Genomic DNA, 23,244 nt, shown 5'->3' with positions numbered 1-23,244 from the left:
CGTTGTGCTTTTTTTAACCTGCGTGAACCTTTCTTTGACTTAGGATCCACGCAGTTCCCTTACAACCCCCTGACGATGCGGATGCTCAGCAGTACACCGCCAACATCCATCGCATGTGCTCCACCATCCATGAGCCAAGCAACCACTCACCAACAGAACAGGATCTGGGAGCGAGAGCCTGCCCCACTGCTTTCAGCACAATACGAGACTCTGTCTGACAGTGACGACTGAACTATGCAGAGGTGGTTTTTCTTCTTTTCTTCTTCTTTTTTTTTAATTTGCGGGTCAAAGGAAATCTTCTTTTTGACTTGTGCCCAAAGAGACTTTCCAAGAGAGCAAGGGCCATATGAGATGGAGAAGCGATGGAAACTTTTATTCGGAGAGTCGATTCGAAAGATGCCTTCTGCACAGCCCACGTGATCGAGGAAGGTTGACGTACTAAAGATAAATATGTAAAGAGTTTTTAAAAATATGGACTATTCCTGTTCTACATCTGTTTGTAAAGAAAACCATGTCTTTAAATCATTCTTCTGTAAATAGAGAGTACTTTTTGCAGTGGTTTTCCCCTTGCTGTAGTATCTGGTGTACTTATGTTCAAATCAATGCATAAACTTTGGGGGTCATTTTGTAATTTTTTTTAAACATCTTCTCAAGTGTAGAATACTCCTCGTAACCCAAGCCTGCCTACAGCAGCAGCAATTGCCCTCTAATGCTGTGCTGCCTCCCGCAGGCCTTGTGCTTTGATCTAATTTCTCCTTAGACACATTTTCTCAGTGGTGTTCAAGCGCTTGTGAAAATGTTGATTTTTTTTTTTTTTAAAGACTGCCCCCTTAATGAACTCTGTACATTAACATCGTCTGGTCCGCTGGAGGAAGATGATATATTTCTCTTTGATTTTTAAATTTCTGCCACATTGTAAATTTTCAGTACGGTCAGTTTTATTTAGCAACACTGCAGAAATATTATTGCATGGGTATGTTTATGGTTCAGTTTAAAAGGAAAAACCCCTCCGAAGCAGCTTCTGGGAGCATACCTCACTGTTCTCCACACTGGTGACCGAGTGGCGTTCTAGGGGACTCTTTCTGCAGCATCTCTTGGCTTCTGCGTTGTATGCAGCCTGAAGAAGCTACTGTTGGAAACAAATCTTACTGCCATGCACGACTGCAGCAAACCGCTGGTCTGAACAAAGGCTCTGGGTGGATAATCGGTTTGTCAAGAGAAACGGAGCAACAGCCAGCTCTGGTTTAAAGAAACAACAAACTGCTGTTGAGCTTTGAGCGAACCAAAAAGTACAAGTTGACCTTTTGGTTTTGATTTGCAGCCAGTTTGAAATAGATACTGTGATTCCTCCTTACTTCACTCTAATTGCAAAACCTTTTATTTTAAAGTGCATATCCTAGCTTTAAACCCCAATTTCACAAGAGAGAGGTTGTCCCTAGAAACCCATAGCCTTGCATGAGCTAGCCCCTAGAACAGGGGTGGGCAAAATGCAGCCTGTGGCCCACTAGGCCATTCTGTCTGGCCCACGGGGCCCCTAAGAATTTAGAAAATCAATATTTATCTGCCCCTGGGTGCCTGTCATGTGGCCCTTGATGGCTTGCCAAAACTCAGTAAGCGGCCCTCCGCCCAAAATAATTGCCCGCTCCTGCTGTAGAGTGTGCAGTAAGTTCTAGAGAAATCGCCTCTTAAAAAAATCATGGTACTAGAAGAGGGGCTCTGTAATCATTCATCTACCAGTTCCTGCTGCACGAGCAGGCTCTATTTCATGTCGTTCGTGTGCATCTGACTGGTGCTGCCTCAGCTGGTTGGATTCTCAGTCTTTTACTCGGCTGCTGTGAGGTAAAAGGAAATTTCTGCTGGTTAGGGGAGGATGCTATTTAATTCAGGGAATAATGTCTCTCCAATATCAGATTAAACAATGCGCATCCCCTTTAGCAGCTAGACTGTTCCGAAGGGTCTTAGCAGAGAGCTGTCAGATGCCATGCTTCAGTGATTTACCTGTTGAAAAACTTAAACTTGACTTACTCTATTTGCCATTCTTGCATCTGGAAGGTACAAAAGTGGTGGTCTGTAACTCGGCATCCATGCAGGCTCCACATTTTATGGAAGAGCTTGGAGGTCCTTGTTACAGGCCAGAAGCAGCACTGCATTAGTATAGGATATTTTAAGTCGTGTAAATGTCAAGCAATCCATTTGCCCCAGTTCCAGGAAGGAGAAAGGAAAGATGTTTTTTAACCCTTCTCTTTGGGCACTTGATATGCTGAAGGTATTACAGGATTGCCTTGAGGCTGTCTTTGCATCTTGTATCCTGCAGTTAGTTTGGGTGTGTTAACATCTCCTCTAAGTGTCTTCACAGTTTGAGAAGAACTAAACAATTCTGGCTTCTAGGACTCAGCATCCATTGGGTTGTGTGTGTGTGCAGACCTGTGCCCTGACTTTTTAATTCATCCTTTATTATTCGACAGCAGCGCGTGCTGGAAAATAAGTCTGTCTACCCTTAGCGCACAGTTAGAGTTGGGAAAGTGAAGAACCCAGTCCCATTCTAAAGTTCACCTGCTTAAGTGATCTGTGTAACAGAGCTCAGCATGAAATAGAGGTTTGTACACCATAGGCCTCATGTTAACTGCACAGTAAAGAACAGAGGATACATGTGGCATAACTTTCAAGGAAATTTGTACTGTTGTTGCCTTATAGCTGCTGTGAGGTGGCCTAGCTAAGAAGTATTATTGGATTCCCATGAGAAATGTTTTGTAGCATTTGCACATTAAATGTAATTCTCATTATTTTTGTCAGGCATGGTTCCCTTGCCCTTAACTTTGTTGCCGATACCCAGAGCCTAAATGCAGGTTCGTTACGATTCTAGTAGCCTCTCGCTAATCAGATGACATCTGCCCCATTTCAAAACGAGGCAACCGTAAGTCATTGTTTACAAGGAGCAGTTTATGACAACTTTTTAACTGTGTTCTGATCAGCGCTTTCACAACGTTTTCATCTTGGTATGTTTGGTGATTCTGATACGAAAACATTCAAGACTTGAAAAACCCATGCGTCATGATAAAATTTAATACTTTTTTCACACAATGTCTTCACTAGACAGTGACTTCTGGATTCAGACCAATCAATAAAGGGGATCAGCTCTCCACTTGCTTTGCCTGTCTCTCCCTCTCATTTACAGCCTCTAGCCAAGCTGAGAACAGTAGGCACAAGTTTGTACAGCAGTGACAGAAGCAGCCTCACAGAGCTCCCTCCAGTCTTATGCCATGGCAAGCATTAAAGTACAGTACTTTGACATGGAAGCAGAGTTGGACACATGCATTGGGCACCTGTAAGACGCTTCACCCTCCAGTAAGTGTGATAGGAAATGCATGGGCTTTCAGTTCCTTGCAACTGTCAGGGCTCTTCAGTGAACATTCACACTGCAGAAACGTGGGGCACACTGTAATATAGAGGACCAGGGCTGAATGCAAAACTGCTCTGCTGTACAACTAAACAGGGCTGTGATCACTGTGCTAAGATGTTGAGGAGCTGTTCTTAGCTAGTCACCAAAATCCCAGTGCTAGCTCTGCTAGCCTGGCTAGACTTGAGCGGGTAACTGTTACTTTATGATGTCTCCCGTGCTCCTCGCCTGCTGGGGTAGAACGTGAAGTAGCCGCCTTCTGTTCAGGCTCAGAAAGCACTTACGATTTTTCTTTTGCAGCAGGAAGTTGCTGCAGTTAGTTCTGTGGCTCTGTTAGCGCGTGAGCAAGAGAGCCGACAGGAAGCATGGACTGACCTAGTCATTCCTCCCAAGCCCCCAAGCTGTGACCCAGTTTGGAAGCAGAATGGGTTTTCCCCAGGGAGGCTACGCTTTCTTTTTTGGATGCCTTTAAGCACAAGAATACAAGGTCAAAAAGGCTGAGACGTATACTAAATGGCCTCGGGCCAGGCAAAGTACAGGAGAGAACGCACTTGGGCATCTATAACAGGTAATGCTTTATTTGGGGCCAGACAAAAGGCCACAGCAGCACCTCCCGTGCTCCCCAGCTCACTCAGCACCGAGCCTGTAATTTGTCCTTTTAGTTCCCCCCAGATCCCAACATGCCCGTGCTGTGCGCAAGCCACCTCCTGGCCCCCCGTGATGCTGCAAGCTACCTCTGTACATTGCCACCTATGGGGTTTGTGCCTTTCTCCGCGTGGCCAGGTTGGCCAGCTCCTTCTGGATGTGCTGGACAGACGCATCATCTCCCTTCTGTCGTGCCTGCTTCAGAGCTGCTTCATATACACGTTCTGCTTGCACAAAGTCTTCTGCATTTAAGGAGGGGAAAGGAAACTCACCGCGAGCCTCTCTCCACTCTTGGATTCTACTTTGTGGATCACAAGCCAGAGAGGGTCAGCGTTTAGCTCTTGGTGGAAAGGGATTATCTGGAGAGTCAGCACCCACAGCCCTGCCCCACTATCTCCCAGCCCAGAGAGTGATTTATTGTAGCATACACCACATGGTGTAGCCATAAAGCAGATAACAGCTCCCGCACTGCCTCCCTGCATGTTGCTGTTCTGACCCATCTCCCCAACCCCACTCAGGTCTTCCTTGCCTGCTACTGCCTAGGCACAGGCCTTGTGCCCCGCAGACAGGAACAGCCGGCTGTGGGGGCAGTCGTTACCTTTATGCATCAGAATTCCAGCCAGGTTGTTCAGCACCACGTGCTCCTCGGGATGCTTCGTCTGCTTCGCCAACTCCGCTGCCCTTTTCACGTACGTGTATGCTTCGTCATAGCGTCCCTGCACATCCAGCGCGGTCGCCAAGTCGCTCATCAGGATCAGCGTCTGCACCAAGACAGCAAGGAAAGCATTAGTGCAGGGAACAGAACAGTGGCACAGAGCATTTGCCCTTGTGGCAAGAGTGACAGACTCCTCTGCAAGATGACAACAGTGCTGGCTCGCCCACATGGACCATTTTCATGCTCAGGCTTCGGCTGCCTGAGCAGAGCCTGATCCTGGAACCCGGCCCCAAGGGGAGCAGGCCCAGCTCCAAGGCAATCCCGTTGTGAGCACACGTCCCTTGATCGCAGCCGTTGGTCCCAGCTAACCTGTGGATGGGTCTCTCCCTGGATGTCCCTGGAGATCTGCAGGGCTTTCTCATACATTATTTGGGCCACAGCTGGCTGGTTGCGGGTGAGGAGGTAGCGGCCGTAGGAGTCCAGGCATAATCCAAGCAGGAGGCGGGTGTTGGCTTTTTCCTTTGCTGCAAGCGGAACAGAGATGAGTTGAGGTACTGCCCCTTGCTCCCAGGGAAATACTGAGTACAAGACTTGTCAGCCAAGAGTGGGAGGGGGTCTGGGCACCAAGGCAGGCAGTGGCTGGAAGGCATTAGGCAAGGAAGTGCATGGCAGGCACAGCACCACGCTGGCCACAGCGAGCACCTAGGAGCTGCCTACCAGGGAGGACGTCTTCAGGCAAGTCCTTCTGCGTGGCTGTTTTCTCCTCCAGGGTCAGGATGCAGAACTTGTAGCCTGTGATAGCCTGCTGGTCTCTGCATAGCAGAGGGGGGAAAAAAGTCAGCCTTTGGCAAAGCAAGTCCACCCCCCACTCGGAGCAGCACGTCCCAATCTCATCCCCGCCCCCACTGAGACCCCAGAAAGGCGTCACGGCTCTGGGCAAACAGCACCTGCTCCCAGCTTCAGCCCCTAACACCGCGCACCAGCTCTGGGTCAGCTCAGCTAATTGGTGAAGGGCTCCAGGACCCCTGGAGATAGCGTTGCAGGGCAGGTGTGCTCTACTGCTTGGCTCCGATCCTAACTGCTAAAACCCAAGTCCCTCTGGCCTGCGCACATTCAGTGCGTTAGTCTCTTTGAAGTCACCTTCTGCAGGGACTCCTCCTCCGGTGACTGCAGTTGGGGCTGGCCTGCTGCCCAGGCCCAGCAGCCAGAGAGAGGCCCAGCCTGCTGTCATGAGACCGAGGCCATCACGGCCTCTGAAGCCAGAGTTGAAGCTTCCCCCTGAGCTGTGCCAGCAGCAACCTCCTTCCCAGGGGCCAGACTCTCCCTGGACCCAAACCATCACGGACGCCTCGGAGCCCCTGAATAGGGCAGGCTGCAGCCCGGGGCGCGTACTCACTGGTTCTGAGCAGCGTAGATACTGGCCAGCTTGAGCGACATCTCGATGATCGCGTTGTCATCCTGCCAGGGGAGAAGCCAGAGGGGCATGGACACGGCAGCCAGGGCGTTCGGGATCACGCCTATAGGGCATAGGCCAAGGTCGCGTCCTGCACGAGGCAGGGGCACAGCTTCCGGCAGTGGACACTGCTGGAGCGGGGGCGGAGGTTGCTGCGGGCCCAGCACAGGCAGCTTGCAGGCTCTACAGGGAGAGGGACCAGTCCACGGGCTGCGGAAGAGGCTGCAGGTTTGTCTGCCCCAAGAGAGGTAGGGATGGGGGCGGTAGCCATGTCCCTATACGGAGCAGGAAACCGTGCGGCGGGCGGCAGGGGACTCACCTGCTTAGTGTCCCCAGCCAGCAAGAGGCTTATCACTGCTTTGAAGAGTTTCTCCGCCTGCAACGAGAGGAGGTGCGCGGTGAGGAGCCAGCTCTGGGCTCGTCGGGGTGGGGAGGGGTGCTGAAGTCTCCGGTCCCCGCACGGACTCGTTTTGCACTCCCGCCCCGGAGGGCTTCACTCACGCTGTCCAGCTGCCCCTGCAGCAGCGCCAGATTCGCCATCTAGGAGAGAGGCAGACGGGCGCTGAGAGCCGCCCCGTGCCGCGGGCGCCCCTGCAGCGAGCGGGGGGGGGGGGTACGGTACCATGGCGTAGGTGTAGACGACGGCCTGCCTGTGCTCCGACTGCTGGGCCAGGTGCGCCGCGCGGTGCAGGAGCCGCTCCGCCTCCTCCAGGTCGCCCGCCGCCACGCGCAGCTGCGAACGCACACCGGCACCGCGGCAGCTCGCGCGGCCTCGTCCCCACCACCTGCACCTGCCCCAGCCCCAGGGCGCCCGCCCGCCCCGCCCCGCCCCCGCTTCCCACCTTGGCTTCCTTCAGCAGGATTATCACAGCGTCCTCGGCCCCTGCGCCCGCCTCGCCGGCGTCCTCCGAGAACAGGGGGAACGCTGCAGGGAGGCGTGCGCTGGACACGGAGCAGTGCCAGGCCCCCCATTCCCACCCCTGTACCCCCCGCCGCCCCCTGCCCTCCCCGTGCCCCCGCCGCGCTCACCGGCCAGCAGACCCAGGCCCAGGCCCGGCGCCCCCCGCCGCGCCCCCCGGCCCCGGCCCGCGGCCCAGGTGACGGCGGCGCCCGCGCGGGGACAGCGCCGCCCGGCGGCCGCCGCGAGCCGCGCCAGGGCCCGGGGCAGTGCCGCCAGCATCGCCCCGCGCTGCCCCTTTAACAGCGGGAGCACGTGACGGCGCACGTCACCTCCGGCGCGGTGGAGGCGGAAGTGCCCCCCCCCGGGGTGACGCGGGCGGTTGCTATGGTGCCGGGCCGGCGGGATGCAGCGGGCTGAGCCGGCGGCTGCAGCCCCGCCAGACGGTAAGTACGCCGCGGCGCTATCCCGGCGTGCCTTGCGGGCCCAGGGGAGGGGCGCTTCCCTGCATGCATTGCGGCCCGGGGGCGGGCGGGCGGGCTGGTGCTTCCCTGCATGCATGGCGGGCCGCGCAAGATGGCGGGACGGCTGTTGAGGGCGGGGTGGAGCTGCCCTTTCCCAGCATGCATTGCAGGCCTAAGGGAACGGCTGAGCCCCTCTGTGGAGCGGGGAGCATATCCCAGCATGCATTGCAGCGTGAGCAAGATGGCGGGTCCGGCGCGCGGATGACGCGGGGGGGGGGCTAGGCTCCCATTTCCCAGCATCCATTGCGGGCCCAGGGCTAAGACCAGTCCAGCGTGCTGCGCCTGTTTCCCAGCCGGCATTGCACGCCCAATGCATTTCCCAGCATGCACTGTAGGAAAATGTTGCGCTAGTGTGAGCTCTGGCCCCTGGAAGGTAGCATTTCTCAGCATGCCGTGGGGTTGCTGGGGGTGGTGCAGGAGTCGTTTCCCAGCATGCATTGCGGGGCCAGCACAGTGCCCTGTCCAGCATTTGTGCATGCCCATGAGGGTGGCAGTTCCCAGCATGCATTGCGGACGCAATCCGGTCGGCTGTCTGTACCCCTGAGGAGAGTGCTTCCCAGCATGCATTGGAGGCCCAGGGACAAGGCTGAACCTCTGCGTGCACACGTGTGTGTGTGTGTGTGTGTGTGTGTGTGTGTGCGCGCGCGCGCGCACAGGGGGGCATATCCCAGCATGCACTGCTTGCACAGGACGGCTGGTGCGGCCTGCTCTGTGCCCTTTTGGAGATGTCCTGGGGTCTGGCGCAGTGTCATAGAGGCAGCATGTCCCAGCATGCTTTGCACCCCTTGAAGGCGCCCTCATGTCCCAGCATGCATTGCTCCAGCTTGATTCAAGGACGTTCTGGTGCCCGGCTGTAGGGTGCCAGAGCGCAGTGCGGTCACGTCAGCGTGCACAAGGTCACGGTCCCAGGCTCTGCTGCAACTATTATAAGCCCCCTTTTGTCGTCCCCTGGGCAAACGCGCAGCGTCCTGAAATAACTCGGATTCATTCTCTCTGCTCCCCGGGGAAAGGCTCATAGCTCTGGTTTGTCTTTCGGAGCAGCCAGGCCAAAAGACACCGGCTGTTCCTTGTTGTGCTTCTGACTGCTCAGGCAACTGGGCCCAACTCGGAGTCACTTCCCCGTGTGCACCCCCAGGCGTGTTGTGCAGATTGCATTACAGGGCTGCGGGGGGGAAAAGGCATTGGGAGAGAGCTGCTGCCTGCAGCAGGCAGGCTCCTCCTGGCAGAGAGGGGTGCTGCAGGCGGGTCTGCCTCCAGCCCGCGCCTGGGGGGGAGTCGTGGTCCAGCACCGCGCAGGGCCTGCCAGGAGGGCCGAGGAGCTTGTGGGCTTGGCTGCCGGCCGGAGTCCCGGGCTGTCGGGGCGGGCGGGGGCAGGGCTCCTTGGGGCGGAGGGGCCAGGCCCAGGACAGCAGGCTCCTGCCTCAGACGGGGCTGGAGGAGGGGGCTGCAGGTGGGTCTGCCTCCAGCCCGCGCCCGGCGGGGGGCCGTGGTCCAGCACCGGGTAGGGCCTGCCAGGAGGGCCGAGGAGCTCGTGGCCACCCCCGGGTGGGGAGCACTGCACCGCAGCTCGGCCCAGCGTGGAGTGGGGTGCTGCCGCCCCGGGGTGCAGGCTGGGCCGGGCCGGGCAGGGCAGGGAGCTCCCCTCACCGAGCGGAGCCGAGCCCGGCAAGCCCTGCCTCTGCCCGGGGCAAGCACCCCCGGAGCTGGCGGGGTGCAGCGCGCCACGGGTCCGGGGGTCCCCGTCCCCCCCGCCTGAGAGGGAGGGCCCGGCTGCCGGCAGGAGTCCCGGGCTGTCGGGGCAGGCGGAGGGGCCAGGCCCAGGACAGCAGGCTCCTGCCTCGCATGGGGCTGGAGGAGGGGGCTGCAGGCGGGTCGTGGTCCAGCACCGGCCTGGGCCTGCCAGGAGGGCCGAGGAGCTCGTGGCCACCACCGGACGGGGAGCGCCGCTCCCCCGGGCTCAGGCGTGCCCCAGCTGGCGCAAGGCTCTGCCCCAGTGCAGGGCGCAGGAGGGTGTCCCACAGCGGGGGCCGCTGGCCGGCCCCTCGCGCCGCTCCTGCGCCTTCGCCCAGCACAAGCTCCTTGGGGCAGTGAGCGGGCTCGCAGGCGCGGCGCTGGCACCCCTCTCCCAGGACACCAGAGGTGCTTCCCCCCACCCCCCAAGGGCTGCAACCCCTGGGGTGCTGGTCTGCGTTTTGCCCAGTGGCCGCCCGGCTCAGGGCCCTTTGCCTTTTGGGGCCCCGGTGGCAGCTCCGCAGCTCGACCTCGGTCTGAGCCAGGCCCTGGGGACGGTCTTTGGGCAGACAGCCTTCCCTCGGTCCCCACATAGCCGTGCTCTGCAGGGCCACTGATGGCTGCCAGCAGAGGTCTTCCCGAGAGCCGGGGGGCCGGGGCACAGTGCTGCGAAGCAGGGGCAGGGGGTCCGGATTCCCTTGTGGCTGGAGGCCTCTGAGCCCCCCCTTCTCTGCACCCCCTTAGCCATGCTCGCCGGGGAGCTGGGACCCCGCGGCGGTCCCTGCTGAGCAGCCGGAGAAGACCTGTCCGCACAGGTCAGGGGCACATGCTGCACGGCCTTGCTTTATCCCAACAGCTCCCAGGGCCGTAAACAGAGTCCGAGGTCTCCAGACTGGAGTATGAACAAGCAAGTCTTCTCCGGCTTGGCAAATATGATGGCCCTTGGCCTGCAGCGGCTGGGCAAGCACCGCTGGGGGAAGCAAGAGTGAGAGCTGGGCCCAGAGGATGCCGGCCCTGTGCAGCATCAAACCCACGGGCCCTGCCTGTAAAGGACGGGGCCTTGACCCCCAGGTCACAAGCCAGGCCGGGCCCGCCGCCTTCCCGGGGCTCCCTTTGTAGTGGGCCCAGCGCGTGTCCGCAGGGAAAGAGTCAAGGGGCCCGGACGTGAAGGGCTCCCCAGCCTGGTCCTGTGGTGCACAGCGCTGGGCCTCTCAGTGTGGGTGCTGAGGTCCTGGGTTCAGGTCCCGGCCTCTCCCTGTTTTGCAGGGAGGTGCCTTTCTCTTCCAGTGGCGGGGCCCGGGCGCTGCGCCTCAAGGGGCCCACGGCCGGAATAGCTCTCAGCCTTCCCCAGTAGTCTGGTGGTAAGGGTGCCACCCTAGGTGGCAAAGGTGCTGGGTTCAATCCCTGCCCTGGCTGGAGCTCTCGGGGCCCCTCGCCTCTCAGTGAGTCCCCTGGTGCCTGTGGCCAGGTGCCTGCAAGGAGGCTGTGCTGGGTTGTGGGGAGGTCTGTGGGGGGGAGGGGGTCTGGCAGAGAAGCTGAAATGAACCTGTGGTTGAGGAGAGGGGTTTTTTTTTGCACTTTGAAGCCCAGCCCCAAAACCAAGGCAAAAAAAAACCCGGCGAGCCACCGGGTGGTTCAGGACATTTTCCAACTGAGCTGCGAATTCAAGTCCCCTCCGACTGGCAACCGCGATCACCCCTGAGCTCCAGCTAGTAGGCAAGCGCCGGAGGGGGAAACGGTTGCGTAGTAGATGGCGGCCAGGGGACTCAAGCCTTCAGGGACTTGAACCCGCAGCCCCTGCCACCGCTGACAGTGTCCTGAACCACCCTGCCAAAGGGCCAACCTGACAGCCCCCCTTCCCGCTGGTCTCTTCACTCGCCTCGCCGCCTGCCCCGCAAGCAAATAGGCACCAGGCGGCCGCCCCAGGCCTTAAAAGAGTCAAGGTGCCCGCATCCGGACTCGAACCCACAACCCCAAGGTAGCGCTCCACCACCGTGCGCCACCACCCAGCTCTGGCAACCCCCCTCCTCCTGGCCCCTTGACCCGCCGCCTCCACCTGGCACTGAGCACCTCACAAGGGAGCCCCGGGGCAGCCAGCCCCCCCACAGGGCCCCGGGGGCAGCGGCACAGGCTGTGGGGCCGCACGGCCTGCTTTGACCCCGCTGGGGCACGGCCTCTGCACGTCTGGGTCGGCTGCTGCGGGGGGCTTCCCCGCACGGGTGGGCTCGCCTCCCCTCCCCTCCCCTCCCTGCCCGGGCAGGGCCCTTCTTGTCTCCCGCTCGGGGACCCAGGCGGCTCCTGCTGCTAAAACCTGGAGCAAGGACCAGCGCCGCCTGCGTGCACCCGGGCCCGGGCCCGGCTGGGGGCAACAAGAGGGGTCCCGGGGCAGGCGGCCGCCCCGCGCTCACCGGCTCCGCTGTGTCTGCCCTGGGGAGACAGTTGTGTGCGGGGCTGGAAGGACCCCCAGCTCCAGCCCAGCCCGGACAAGGGTTTCCTTCTCTTGTCCGGCCTCCGCACCCCGCCCCCGCCTCGCCTCGCCTCGCTCGGGGTCCCCGGCCCCGGCTCCTCTCCCCCGGCAGGGCCGGCAGCCCCACAGCCAGGCTTGGGGCACACAAGCCCCCCGGGCACGGGGCACCGCTCGCTCCCGCCTGCCCCGGCTCCGCTCCCGGCCCCGGCCCCGGCCCCGACCGGCGCCGCCCCGCGCTGCCCCTGCCCCCCCGCGCCACGTGCAGCCCCCCCGCGGGCAGGGCGCCCCGGCTCCGGCCTGGGCCGAGCTCCGGCCCCCCCGCACTGCTGGCGGCCCGGGCTGCAGCGGCCCCGCGCCGGGGGGGGGGCTCCTCCCGTCAATCACGGCAGCAGCCGGCGCATGCGCAATAAACCCCCACCCCGCCCCGGGCTTGAAGCCGGGCTTCAATTAGTGCTAACGAGGCCCCGCCCGAGCAGGCGTGATTGACCGGACCGGCTTCCGCCCCCCCCCGCGGGGCCGGAGCTCGGCCCAGCCCGGAGCCAGGGCGCCCTGCCCGCTGGGGGTGCTGCACGTGGCGCGGAGCGGGCAGGGGCAGCGCCCCGTGCCCGGGGCGGGGGTCGTGTGCCCCAAGCCTGGCTGTGGGGCTGCCGGCCCTGCCGGGGGAGAGGAGCCGGGGCCGGGGACCCCGAGCGAGGCGAGGCGAGGCGAGGCGAGGCGAGGCGGGGTGCGGAGGCCGGACAAGAGAAGGAAACCCTTGTCCGGGCTGGGCTGGAGCTGGGGGTCCTTCCAGCCCCGCACACAACTGTCTCCCCAGGGCAGACACAGCGGAGCCGGTGAGCGCGGGGCGGCCGCCTGCCCCGGGACCCCTCTTGTTGCCCCCAGCCGGGCCCGGGCCCGGGTGCACGCAGGCGGCGCTGGTCCTTGCTCCAGGTTTCAGCAGCAGGAGCCGCCTGGGTCCCCGAGCGGCAGACAAGAAGGGCCCTGCCCGGGCAGGGAGGGGAGGCGAGGCGAGCCCACCCGTGCGGGGAAGCCCCCCGCAGCAGCCGACCCAGACGTGCAGAGGCCGTGCCCCAGCGGGGTCAAAGCAGCGCCGTGCGGCCCCACAGCCCGTGCCGCTGCCCCCGGGGCCCTGTGGGGGGGCTGGCTGCCCTGGGGCTCCCTTATGAGGTGCTCAGTGCCGGGTGGAGGCAGAGGGTCAAGGGGCCAGGAGGAGGGGGGGTTGTCAGAGCTGGGTGGTGGCGCACGGTGGTGGAGCGCTACCTTGGGGCTGTGGGTTCGAGTCCGGATGCAGGCACCTTGACTCTTTTAAGGCCCGGGGCGGCCGCCTGGTGCCTATTTGCTTGCGGGGCAGGCGGCGAGGCGAGTGAAGAGACCAGCGGGAAGGGGGGCTGTCAGGTTGGCCCTTTGGCAGGGTGGTTTGGGACACTGTCAGCGGTGGCAGGGGCTGCGGGTTCAAGTCCCTGAAGGCTTGAGTCCCCTGGCCGCCATCTACTACGCAACCGTTTCCCCCTCCGGCGCTTGCCTACTAGCTGGAGCTCAGGGGTGATCGCGGTTGCCAGTCGGAGGGGACTTGAATTCGCAGCTCAGTTGGAAAATGTCCTGAACCACCTGGTGGCTCGCTGGGTTTTTTTTGGGGGCGCAGGGCCAGAACCCAGGAACCCTGGGCTTCAAAGTGCAAAAAAAACCCCCCTCTGTTCAACCAGGGGTTCATTTCAGCCTCTCTGCCAGGCCCCCTCCCCACACCAGCCTTGCCCCACAGACCTCCCCACAACCCAGCACAGCCTCCTTGGGGGCACCTGGCCACAGGCACCAGGGACTCACTGAGAGGCGAGGGGCCCAAGGGCTCCAGCCAGGGCAGGGATTGAACCCAGCACCTTTGCCACCTAGGGTAGCACCCTTACCACCAGACTACTGGGGAAGGCTGAGAGCTACTCCGGCCGTGGGCCCCTTGAGGCGCAGCGCCCGGGCCCCACCACTGAAAGAGGAAGGCACCTCCCTGCAGAACAGGGAGAGGCCGGGACCTGAACCCAGGACCTCAGCACCCACACTGAGAGGCCCAGCGCTGTGCACCACAGGACCAGGTTGGGGAGCCCCTCACTTCTGGGCCCCTTGACTCTTTCCCTGCGGACACGCGCTGGGCCCACTACAAAGGGAGCCCCGGGAAGGCGGCGGGCCCGACCTGGCTTGTGACCTGCGGGTCAAGGCCCCATCCTTTCAGGCAGGGCCCGTGGGTTTGATGCTACACAGGGCCGGCATCCTCTGGTCCCAGCTCTCACTCTTGCTTCCCCCAGCGGTGCTTGCCCAGCCGCTGCAGCCCAAGGGCCATCATATTTGCCAAGCCGGAGAAGACTTGCTTGTTCATACTCCAGTCTGGAGACCTCGGACTCTGTTTACGGCCCTGGGAGCTGTTGGGATAAAGCAAGGCCGTGCAGCATGTGCCCCTGACCTGTGCGGACAGGTCTTCTCTGGCTGCTCAGCAGGGACCGCCGCGGGGTCCCAGCTCCCCGGCGAGCCCGGCTAAGGGGGTGCAGAGAAGGGGGGGCTCAGAGGCCTCCAGCCACAAGGGAATCCAGACCCCCTGCCCCTGCTTCGCAGCACCGTGCCCCGGCCCCCCGGCTCTCGGGAAGACCTCCGCTTGCAGCCATCAGTGGCCCTGCAGAGCACGGCTATGTGGGGACCGAGGGAAGGCTGTCTGCCCAAAGACCGTCCCCGGGGCCTGGCTCAGACCGAGGTCGAGCTGCGGAGCTGCCACCGGGGCCCCAAAAGGCAAAGGGCCACGAGCCGGGCGGCCACTGGGCAAAACGCAGACCAGCACCCCAGGGGTTGCAGCCGTGGGAGGTGGGGGGAAGCACCTCTGGTGTCCTGGGAGAGGGGTGCCAGCGCCGCGCCCGCGAGCCCGCTCACCGCCCCAAGGAGCTTGTGCTGGGCGAAGGCGCAGGAGCGGCGCGAGGGGCCGGCCAGCGGCCCCCGCTGTGGGACACCCTCCTGCGCCCTGCGCTGGGGCAGAGCCCGGGGGTGGCCACGAGCTCCTCGGCCCTCCTGGCAGGCCCAGCGCGGTGCTGGACTACGACCCCCCCCGGGCGCCTCCAGCCCCGCCCGAGGCAGGAGCCTGCTGTCCTGGGCCTGGCCCCTCCGCCCCCAGGAGCCCTGCCCCCGCCCGCCCCGACAGCCGGGCCCTCCCTCTCGGGTTGGGGGACGGGGACCCCCGGGCCCCTGGCGCGCTGCACCCCGCCGGCTCCGGGGGCGCTTGCCCCGGGCACAGGCAGGGCTCGCCGGGCTCGGCTCGGCTCGGCTCGGCGGGGGGAGCTCCCTTCCCTGCCCCGCCCGGCCCGGCCCGGCCCGGCCCGCACCCCGGGGCGGCAGCACCCCGCTCCGCGCTGGGCCGAGCTGCGGCGCGGCGGGGGGGGCCGGCGGCTCCTCCCGGCCTCCCTCCCCGCGGCCCGGGCCGGCCCTGCCCCTCGCCGTGCATCCCGGAGCGGGGCCGGGCTCGGGAGCACGAATCGGAGCGCGGGGCTCAAGGCGGAGCGGAGCCGGGCCCGGGCCGCTCCTGCTCCGCGCCCAGCGCCTCCCCCCTGCGGCGGCCCCGGGCAGCGCCGGCCGGGCGGGCGGGCGGGCGGGCGAGGGTCTGTCTGCCCCGAGCCCTGGGCCAGGGTGCCGGCAGCTCGTGCCCACGGGCCGGGCTCGGTTGTAGGGGTCCGAGGCTGGCCCAGCCCGGGCTCGGTGTCCCAGCGCAGCACCAAGTGCTGACAGCTGAGCAGGGGTCAGAGCAAGCCCCGGGCGCTCGGGCCTCCCGGCTGCATTGAGCCCGTGCTGGAGGCTGTGGTGCCAGCCTGACTCGGGGTGCTGGAAAGCAGAGGCTCAGCCCCCTGCAGCACCAGGCAGTGCCCGGTTGGCCCGCACGCCCCACACCCCATGGGCTCCCCGGACACACACAGCCCCCAGCCCCTCCACCCCGTGCACACAGCCGCAGGCCTGGCTCAGCTCTGGGCCTCATGCCCTCACCTCCCACCTGGGCCGTGCAGCAGCCCCACGGGCGCTGCAGCCCCGTGCCCGCCCCCGGGATGCTCCGGTGGCTCCGGCCCGGGCCTCACAGCACCAGGTAGGTTACAACCAGCGAGGCGGGTCTCAGCAGCCAGGTGTGCAGAGGCCCAGATGGTGATGCCACAAGTGCCCGAGCCACACTACAGAACCCGCTTGGTGGGGAGTCCCCCCTCGAGTTTCTCTAGTTTGGTGGCTCACGGGCTGGCAATAACATCCAAGCTGGGGCTGAGGGCATCCCTTACTTGGGGACCTACATTACAGCCTGCTCGGGCTTCCCTCCTGCAGCCAAGGTCATGCTTCACGCCCCTCTGCCTTGACCCAGGCCTCGTGAGCTAGCAGCAGTGCAAGACCACGCTGATGTGCGGGCTAGAAAGGGAAAGTAGAGGACCTGCCTTTTTCTCTGACATCCCTCATTTTACGTCCTTGTATTTTTTCCCCATGACTTCTCTTTTCTTTGCTTTTCCCACCATCGGTCTGGTTCCTTTTCCCATTCCCGAGCTTCTTTCTCCTTCTGCCCTTTTCCTCTTGCTCTTTCCTTCGCTCCTCCCTATTCAGCACCTGGCCCTATATCAGAGCTTTGGGGTGAATCCCCTTCCTTGGATTCAGCAGTGGCAGGGGAGGAAAAGCAAGTCACTTGGTCACTCCTGGCCTGCTCTCTGCCAAAGAGGGGATAGCAGTGCTTTCTTCCCTCAGGAGGGGAGTTGTGAGGATTAACCCGTGCAGGGTAGGTACAGTGGCAATAACACAGCCTTAGAAGCTCCCCAAATGCCTGGTTTCTACGTGGGCAGGAGGCAGGGTGCGTCGTGTGCATTTGTGAGCAGGGAGGGGTGACAGAGGCTCTGCTGAAATGCAGGCTGCGCTTCAAAAATGTCTGCCAGCCCCCTGGCTCTTAAAAGAAAAAAGGTGAAAACTCCCTCGGCAATAGCAGGGCGGCTAGATGATCAGGGCCCTTCGTTTGGCCTCATCTGGCCACTCCATGAAACCATTCTTGTTTGTTCGCTGTATCTGCGCTGACTCCAGCCTCCCGCTGCTGTCTTGATTCCAGGGTTCGACTGCATACCTGACGACCTGGGCACCACGCTGCCAGCAGTGGCTGAAGAGCTTCTCCGAGAGATAAAGAAGGCTTTCCAGGAGACTGCGCAGGGTAGGTGGAGGGAAACAAGGACGGGAGGGAGCTGTCATGAAGCGTTGGCCATCGTCTGAGCCTTCAACAGAGCTCCCCTCCGTCCCACCAGGCTGTCAGCTGCCTGTGGGGCTATATCAGTGCCAGTAATGCGTGCTTGCCTGGGACCCTGTGGGGGAGGCAGCATGACCTTGCTCTGCAGTGATCTCTCACGCATGGCTGGTCTCAAATCTCCCCAGTTCAAGCGCCTCGGGGGGGGGTGTTAGGGTGACGCTCTCGAGATGATCTCAGTGATCCCGAGCTTCAGAAAGTGCCACGAACATTGACCCAGACTGGATAATCTTGTATGACCCACGACTTCTGCGAGCACGGGTTCTGTCGCAAGCAGCCCAGGCCAGGTGGCACCGTGGAGCTTCCTCACTCCGAACTTTGCAGGCGATCGCGTCAAGGCCCTACCTACCTGCTCCCCGCTGCAGCCTGTTGTGGCTGGTCATCCATGCTGGAGTTCTTCATCCAGGAGCACCCTTGTCCGGTCTCAGGGACACTCGTGCTGTCAGTGCTGAGCCCCGATGGGAAAGCTGGCCTATCTGTTGTTACCCAGTAGGCAGGCTCATCTCCGTTTGGGTGCTTTGAACCCAGCAAGGACGGAGAACCTGCACGCACACACACAAGCGTTCTCACCGCTGCCCAGGAGAGGGAGCTGCGTCCTTGAACAAGGGGCTGCTTTCCCCTTCGGCAGAAGAGGGCAATAATACAAGCCAAGTGTGAAATCCTGGCTGGCAATAGTAGTTAGCGGGGAACAGCAGCGACTAACCGCACGCTGCATTGCTGGGATGTTTCTGCAGCCGTACCGAGAGAATCCCATTAGGTGTGTTTGCACGCCAAGCAGCTCACGGTGACGCCTTCACAAAAGGAGCTGCTATTTAAGGGATCTGTTTTCCCTACACCCTAATCCAAGCAAACAGGAAAGCAGGCAAGCCGGTTTCAATGCTTCGTTTAAAGGAACAAGGGCTCGGGACAGCCTGGCATAGGCACAACCGCCCTGGGCACCAAAGAGAGCTGCACAGAGCTCCGCCTGGCATGTGGCGGATGCTGTCGGGGCAGTGGAGGTTCAGAACCCGGGGCTGAGTTGGGTCGGTCTTTTCAGAGGGTTTAATAAAGCCCTAATGTGAAAAAATCAAGCAACAACAAGGGGTTTTAAGGTGACTGAAACTAGAGATGTTGCACTGGACACGAGAGCCAGATAAACGGACGACTGACCACAGCCTCACAACTTTAAAGTGCTGCTGGGATCCCACTAGGGATAAGCAGAAGATCAGGATTGGGGCCAAAACTATTAACGTGAATGGGTTCAAGAGCTTTTCTTTACTGCAACTGCCCCCCTTAACCAGTTCCCCTCTTCAGTAGCAACGTCATTTTTTCCATGTGCCAGATAAGCTGCTGTGAGCTGGCCAAGCCCTCTGGGACTGTGTTGGGAAGGGACAGGCCCTGCAGAGAGGCAAGCTTTTAGATATTTTGACCTCATCGAGCGATTCCAAAATAAAGCAGTGCAGGAAGCGCATATATATGGACTCTGTTTTGGGGGGAACACCCCCCCAGTCCATTAAAGCAACGGTCCGGGTGATTAAGCTGCCAGGCCTTTCTTTGTGCTTTTGTGAAGCAGCATGTCATGAACCCAGGCCTTGGGGCTCTGTCTTTCCTTTCCCAGCGAGTCTCTCATGAGGGTTTGTGGATGATGCGCCCTGAGCCATTTGAGCTCAGTGCCCCATGCTGCAGGCGCAGGAGTTGGCAGGAGCCAGTGGGGTGTCTGCAGCCCAGACTGGGCAGTCTGGGAGCCCCAGAGCCACCTGCTGTGATGGAAGGGGTGAAGAGCCTTGCTCCCTCCCTGCCAGCGCTGCCTCTGCCCACCAATAGCACCAGGAGTCACATGGGAAACTCCCGAAGTGACCCACTCTGCTCCCACTTGTGGCCAGAGGCCAGTGGCTGCAGGGCGGGGCGCATGTGTCCTAAGGGAGCAGGGGAGCAGGAGATCAGCAAAGTAATGTTCCTTTCTCTTTTTCTTGCAGTCCCTGATGAACTCCTGCTGGCGTAAGTACCTCCTGCCTCACTCCCCACCGGGCCCTTTCCCAGCACCATGCGCCCTCCTTCCAGGAGTGTTCCCCCGCCCTCGCTCGCTCGCTCCTCTGACGTGGTCCTGCCAGATCCCCTCTGATTTCTTCAAGGACTGAGTCCGTCAGCTCGGCCCGTGGCCAGTCAGACCGGCACAGAAATCCACGGCAGCTGCACTGCCGAGATGCTGGACTTGGGCTCGACCTCTCGTTCCCAGCCTTCTTCCCAGAGCAGAGGGGGCACGTCTGCTTCCTCCTGTCCTCATTGTTTGCCCAGAGCGGCTCTCCTGGCTGTCTCCTGTTTGCCTTTGTCACTAATTCAGGCTTTGGGGAATTTTCCCCGGGGATGAAAGGACCCCAAAGCTTCTGCCTCACCCTTGAGCTCCTTGGAACGGGTTCCCAGGCATGCAGGAAGAGCATGTCTAGCAGCACACCTACGCCTAGGAGCTGCCTGGACAATAGGTGCCAGGTTCAGGTGTCCAGCCTCCCCCCAAGCAGGTTATCAGGTATCCCTACGTGACTCGCAGCAGGTATGGCAGCTATCTATCTGCAGATAAAGGCCATAAATGCAGTGGGAGGGCTCTGGTCTTCATCCTGCTTCAAGGGCCTTGCTGTCACAGCAGGGGCAGTGCAAAGCAGCCTTGCTGGGAGAGACTCACGTTCGAGTCATTTCTTAGCCTGACCATTGACCTGGGAGGCCTCAAGTCCCAGCAGCTCTGGCCCGTAACTCAGGTGCTCAGGGTGGGGGGAAGGTGGCTACCACCTGACTGGGGCAGTGGCACATCCACACTGTTTGCACTGTGCCCTAGCCCACCGGTTTCTCTCCCAGGCTCAAGTTTGTGTTCGGCCCAATTGCTGTCCCAGCCTTGGACCTGGTGGACCAGCGCTCGGTGACCCGCGTCGTGTCCCCCAGCGGACGGGCGGCGTACCAGGTATGAACCACGCCTGCTCCTCGTCCTGCTCAGGCTCTCCAGCATCTGTTGGTCACTGTCTGCCCATGTTGCCCTGGCCATGCTGGACAAGGACATGCCCTGCTTCCTCAGATCTTCCTTGGAGCGGGGCTCAGAATAACCTGGGCACTTGGCTTCTAGCAGAAATAGAGAGGAGCCCTGCTCACCTCTGCAGTGTTTGGTCAACAGGGCACGGGGTTGGGCAGGCAGTCACTGCCCTGGCATCAAGTCCAGCCTCCTCACGGTAGATACCAGAGAGGCCTCTAGCTAACGCTGCTGCAGGCTGGGCAGTGTGGAAACCTCCTCCAGCCACAGCCGTGGGGGACGGAGCTCCCTGCCGCTTCCCCAGCCCAGGCTGTGAGGGCAGGCCGTGTCGGCCTGCCCACAGTATCCCCAGGACAGAAACGGAGCTGCCAGGCCCCTCGCAGGAAGTGCGAGCTCTCTTTGCACAACTGGAGCAGACTCCAAGCAGCTGCAGCAGCTTGTGCTAACAAGACGGCCAGAGCCCCAGCATTAGAGCCGCTAGCCCCCCTGCGGGCTGCGTCTCTCCCACTTCTGGGAGCGCCTCTGCCTGGCAGGTCTAAGGGTTTGTCTCAGCTACCCAGCTGATGCCACTCCTGGCCCCCCCAGGGCCCAGGGTAGGGGACACGATGGGTACCACCAGCAAAGCAGCCGCCAAGCCATTGGGGTGCTTGCCTCTGTGTGGTGGAAGGGAGCACCCGGTGCTCCAGGCAGCCCGAGTGGAGGAGTGCACAGAGGCTGGGGAGCTGTTTCCTGCTATGGGGTCAGCTCCAGCGCTGGGAGGGACCAGGGGGTCCTCAAGAAGGGACCTGGAGCCCTGTCTGCCCATGGTTCATGCTCATGGAGCCAAATAGGACATGCCACGGGTAGCACAGCAGAGGTGGTGGTGAGAGGGGGAGGGCTGGGCACTAGGTGTCCCCTGCAAGGGTGGCCTGTCCTTGCCTGACCTCACTCGGCTGCAGGATGGGGCTGGGACGTGGCCTGCTCTTGACCCCAGCCTCGGTGGCCGCGTGTGTTCCAGGTGCTGGGGAGCTCGGGCAGGCTCTACACCTGCTACGCCGCCTGTCACTTCTGCACGTGCCCAGCCTTTGCCTTCTCCGTGCTGCGCAAGGCCGACAGCCTGCTGGTGAGGAGCCTGTGCGCGGGGGTGGACGTGGGCTTTGCATGGAGGTGGGAGCCGAGTAGCTCCCGGGGGCATTGCAGAGAGCCCCAGTGCTCTGGCTGCAAACGTGGGATCAGTGAAAGACTGGGATGCAGCCAGAATGGGGCCAGTGCCAGGAGTGGAGCAGGAGCCAGGGGCAGCAGCAGGGACCTGTTTGATCCCAGAAGAGCCAAGTGCAGAGGGGCCCCGCTGTTGTCCCTGCTGTTCATCTGCTAAAACTTTCCACCCCCCAGTGCAAGCACATCCTTGCTGTCTACCTCAGCCAGGCCACCGGCGCCTGCCAGGAGCAAACTGTCTCCGACCAACAGCTGGCGAACATCCTGCTGGCGGAGGAAGACGAGGATGGATGAAGGACCCACTCTGTGCGCTAACACCCACCTGCAAGCACCTGTGGTCCCGGTGGCGCGTGCGCGTGAGCTGCCTGCCCCGCTCCAAGCTGAGCAAGCACGTATCAAGGCTGCCAGTTCTCCTCAGGAATTGGAGCCGGGCTGGCAGCGCAGCAGTCAGCCCGCCCGCCCAGGCCCAGGTGCTAGTCGCACTGTTAATAAACCTACCTGAGGAGCTGTGTGCTGGCTGAGATCCTGGTGGCATCAGCACCTTTGCCTGCTGGGGCGGGGGCTGGGATACGGCAGAAACAGCAGTTGCCCCGGGCCAGGCTGCCACACTCCGCACCCATGGGTGCTGTGTGCCATGGCTGGGTCAGCCCTTGCAGCACGGCAGGGCAGGGCCCCATGGAGACCTTTGGCAGCCTGGTTCTCAGCAGCAGGCGCTGCAGGGCGAGGCCCAGGGCACGTGGCGTGTGTGGCTACGGCCAAGCCCTGCTGCATTGGCAGCGCAAAGCTGTGAGGGGCTGCCAGCTTTGCTGCACCTGGGAGAGACCCCGCTGGGGGCCCTGGAGGGAGGGCTGGGAGTCAGGAACAGCCCAGTGCTGCCAGAGCCAGGGAGCCCTGTCTGTCTTCCCAGGCCCCAGCGTCCACCCCAGAGCGCAGCGATTGGGTTGTGATTCTGGTACCGCAGCGGGACAGCTGGGGGCACTTGCGCTTCGAGCTGGGCCCAGCTCACTCTGCCCCACGCTACCCAGTGGGGGAAGAGAAATGACCTGACCCTCCAGTCCACACGCGGTGCAACAAGCCAGGCCCACCGTGGCACAGCAGGAGTCGCGGGTGTGCATGTCCCCCTTGCACAACACCCCCCTTGCAGGGTCCCCTGCAGCAGCGACCTGGCCCAGGCTCAGCCCGTGGCAGCAGCTGTGGGTTCTGCATGCAAATAGCAGCGTTCCCATAGCTCCAAACCTGGTAACAAGTGGAGATGGGTGCGCATGCCCAGCCTTACGTGGGAAGCGGTGCCTAGCACTGCCTCTGCCCTTTACACTTGCATTGACAGTTTTTTTAAGCACCCTGTCAGGGCTCAGAATCTGCCCATTTGCATTTTGCTTTCGATGGCCTGGGGGCTGGCCCCACACTGGACCTCTGCCACCAACTGAAAGGAACCCAGAAGCACGTCCACACCAGGGCACTGGCCACAGCAGCCCGTGGCAGGGCGCTCTCCAGCCCTCATGGCCCATAAGAGGTACAGGGAAAGCGAAGCCCAGCCCTTTGCTCTTGGGCCTGGGCTCTGTTGGGGCACTTGGTTGCGTGATCTCGCAAATTAAAGTGCAGCGAGGGCAGCTGCTTGGAGATCACAATGAACACGAAGGATGCAGCCAGCGAGAGAGCAGACACACGAGAGACAGATAAAAGCACCAAACCCTGCCTAGAAGGTCACAGATGGGGGCTAGACCGTGAGCAAAGCTCCTGCAGCAGAGACAAGCTGGGAGCTGGAGACATGAGACCTTTGCCCTGTGGACCGTGCCTGGGAAACGGCAGCAGCGAAAGGCACAGCCAGCCGGCGGGAGCCGAGTCGGGACCCTGCAGGGCAGGCGCGAGGCTGGTGGGATCGGCTTGTGCTCGGCTCCGTCTCTGCAACCGGGATCACCCCCGGAGCTCAGCCTTCTGGCTGGGCAGGGCCGTGCTGCAGTGCCCGGGAGGCTCAGAGCCACCTGCTGCCACTTCGCCCAGGACCCCAACCCC

At 61.8% G+C, this 23,244-nt stretch overlaps 3 protein-coding genes across 12 annotated transcripts in view; 2 read left to right on the top strand and 1 right to left on the bottom strand.

Annotated features, from left to right (window-relative positions):
• Positions 1-3,142, top strand: part of NCOR1 (nuclear receptor corepressor 1) — a 100,478-nt gene extending 97,336 nt beyond the window's left edge. For all 5 annotated transcript variants that reach the window (XM_059717485.1, XM_059717488.1, XM_059717487.1 and 2 more), the window contains one exon: positions 44-3,142. In XM_059717485.1, coding sequence (XP_059573468.1) covers positions 44-231 — 188 coding nt within the window. In that variant the 3' untranslated portion in view covers positions 232-3,142. The remainder of the gene's footprint in view (positions 1-43) is intronic.
• TTC19 (tetratricopeptide repeat domain 19) lies at positions 3,046-7,758 on the bottom strand. 3 transcript variants are annotated; one of them, XM_059717496.1, is made up of 11 exons: positions 7,180-7,740; positions 6,993-7,075; positions 6,773-6,883; positions 6,652-6,690; positions 6,470-6,526; positions 6,094-6,155; positions 5,415-5,509; positions 5,067-5,221; positions 4,641-4,803; positions 4,132-4,284; positions 3,046-3,436 (listed from the first exon to the last, which is right to left on the bottom strand). In XM_059717496.1, the coding sequence occupies exons 1-10, from the start codon at positions 7,607-7,609 to the stop codon at positions 4,148-4,150; spliced, it is 1,332 nt and encodes a 443-aa protein (XP_059573479.1). In that variant the 5' UTR covers positions 7,610-7,740; the 3' UTR covers positions 3,046-3,436; positions 4,132-4,147. The 3 variants fall into 3 exon arrangements, with proteins under 3 accessions (XP_059573479.1, XP_059573480.1, XP_059573481.1); XM_059717498.1 differs by lacking the exon at positions 3,046-3,436 and having other exon boundaries at positions 4,252-4,340; positions 7,180-7,758; XM_059717497.1 differs by lacking the exons at positions 3,046-3,436; positions 6,652-6,690 and having other exon boundaries at positions 3,949-4,284.
• ZSWIM7 (zinc finger SWIM-type containing 7) lies at positions 7,403-21,736 on the top strand. 4 transcript variants are annotated; one of them, XR_009456705.1, is made up of 6 exons: positions 7,403-7,494; positions 16,857-16,955; positions 19,001-19,022; positions 19,157-19,572; positions 19,663-19,774; positions 19,872-19,960. XR_009456705.1 is itself a non-coding variant. In XM_059717500.1 (6 exons), the coding sequence occupies exons 1-6, from the start codon at positions 15,683-15,685 to the stop codon at positions 21,523-21,525; spliced, it is 633 nt and encodes a 210-aa protein (XP_059573483.1). In that variant the 5' UTR covers positions 15,394-15,682; the 3' UTR covers positions 21,526-21,736. The 4 variants fall into 4 exon arrangements, 2 of the variants coding, with proteins under 2 accessions (XP_059573482.1, XP_059573483.1); XR_009456704.1 differs by lacking the exon at positions 7,403-7,494 and adding an exon at positions 15,373-15,869; XM_059717500.1 differs by lacking the exons at positions 7,403-7,494; positions 19,157-19,572; positions 19,663-19,774 and adding exons at positions 15,394-15,869; positions 21,035-21,139; positions 21,409-21,736 and having other exon boundaries at positions 19,872-19,974.
• The last annotated feature ends 1,508 nt before the right edge of the window (positions 21,737-23,244 follow it).

This window comes from Alligator mississippiensis, chromosome 14 (genome assembly GCF_030867095.1).
Source record: "Alligator mississippiensis isolate rAllMis1 chromosome 14, rAllMis1, whole genome shotgun sequence".
In the NCBI taxonomy this organism is placed as follows: Eukaryota; Metazoa; Chordata; order Crocodylia; family Alligatoridae; genus Alligator; species Alligator mississippiensis.
Note: the sequence above shows the minus strand (reverse complement) of the source record. Positions and strands in the feature narration are given on the sequence as shown.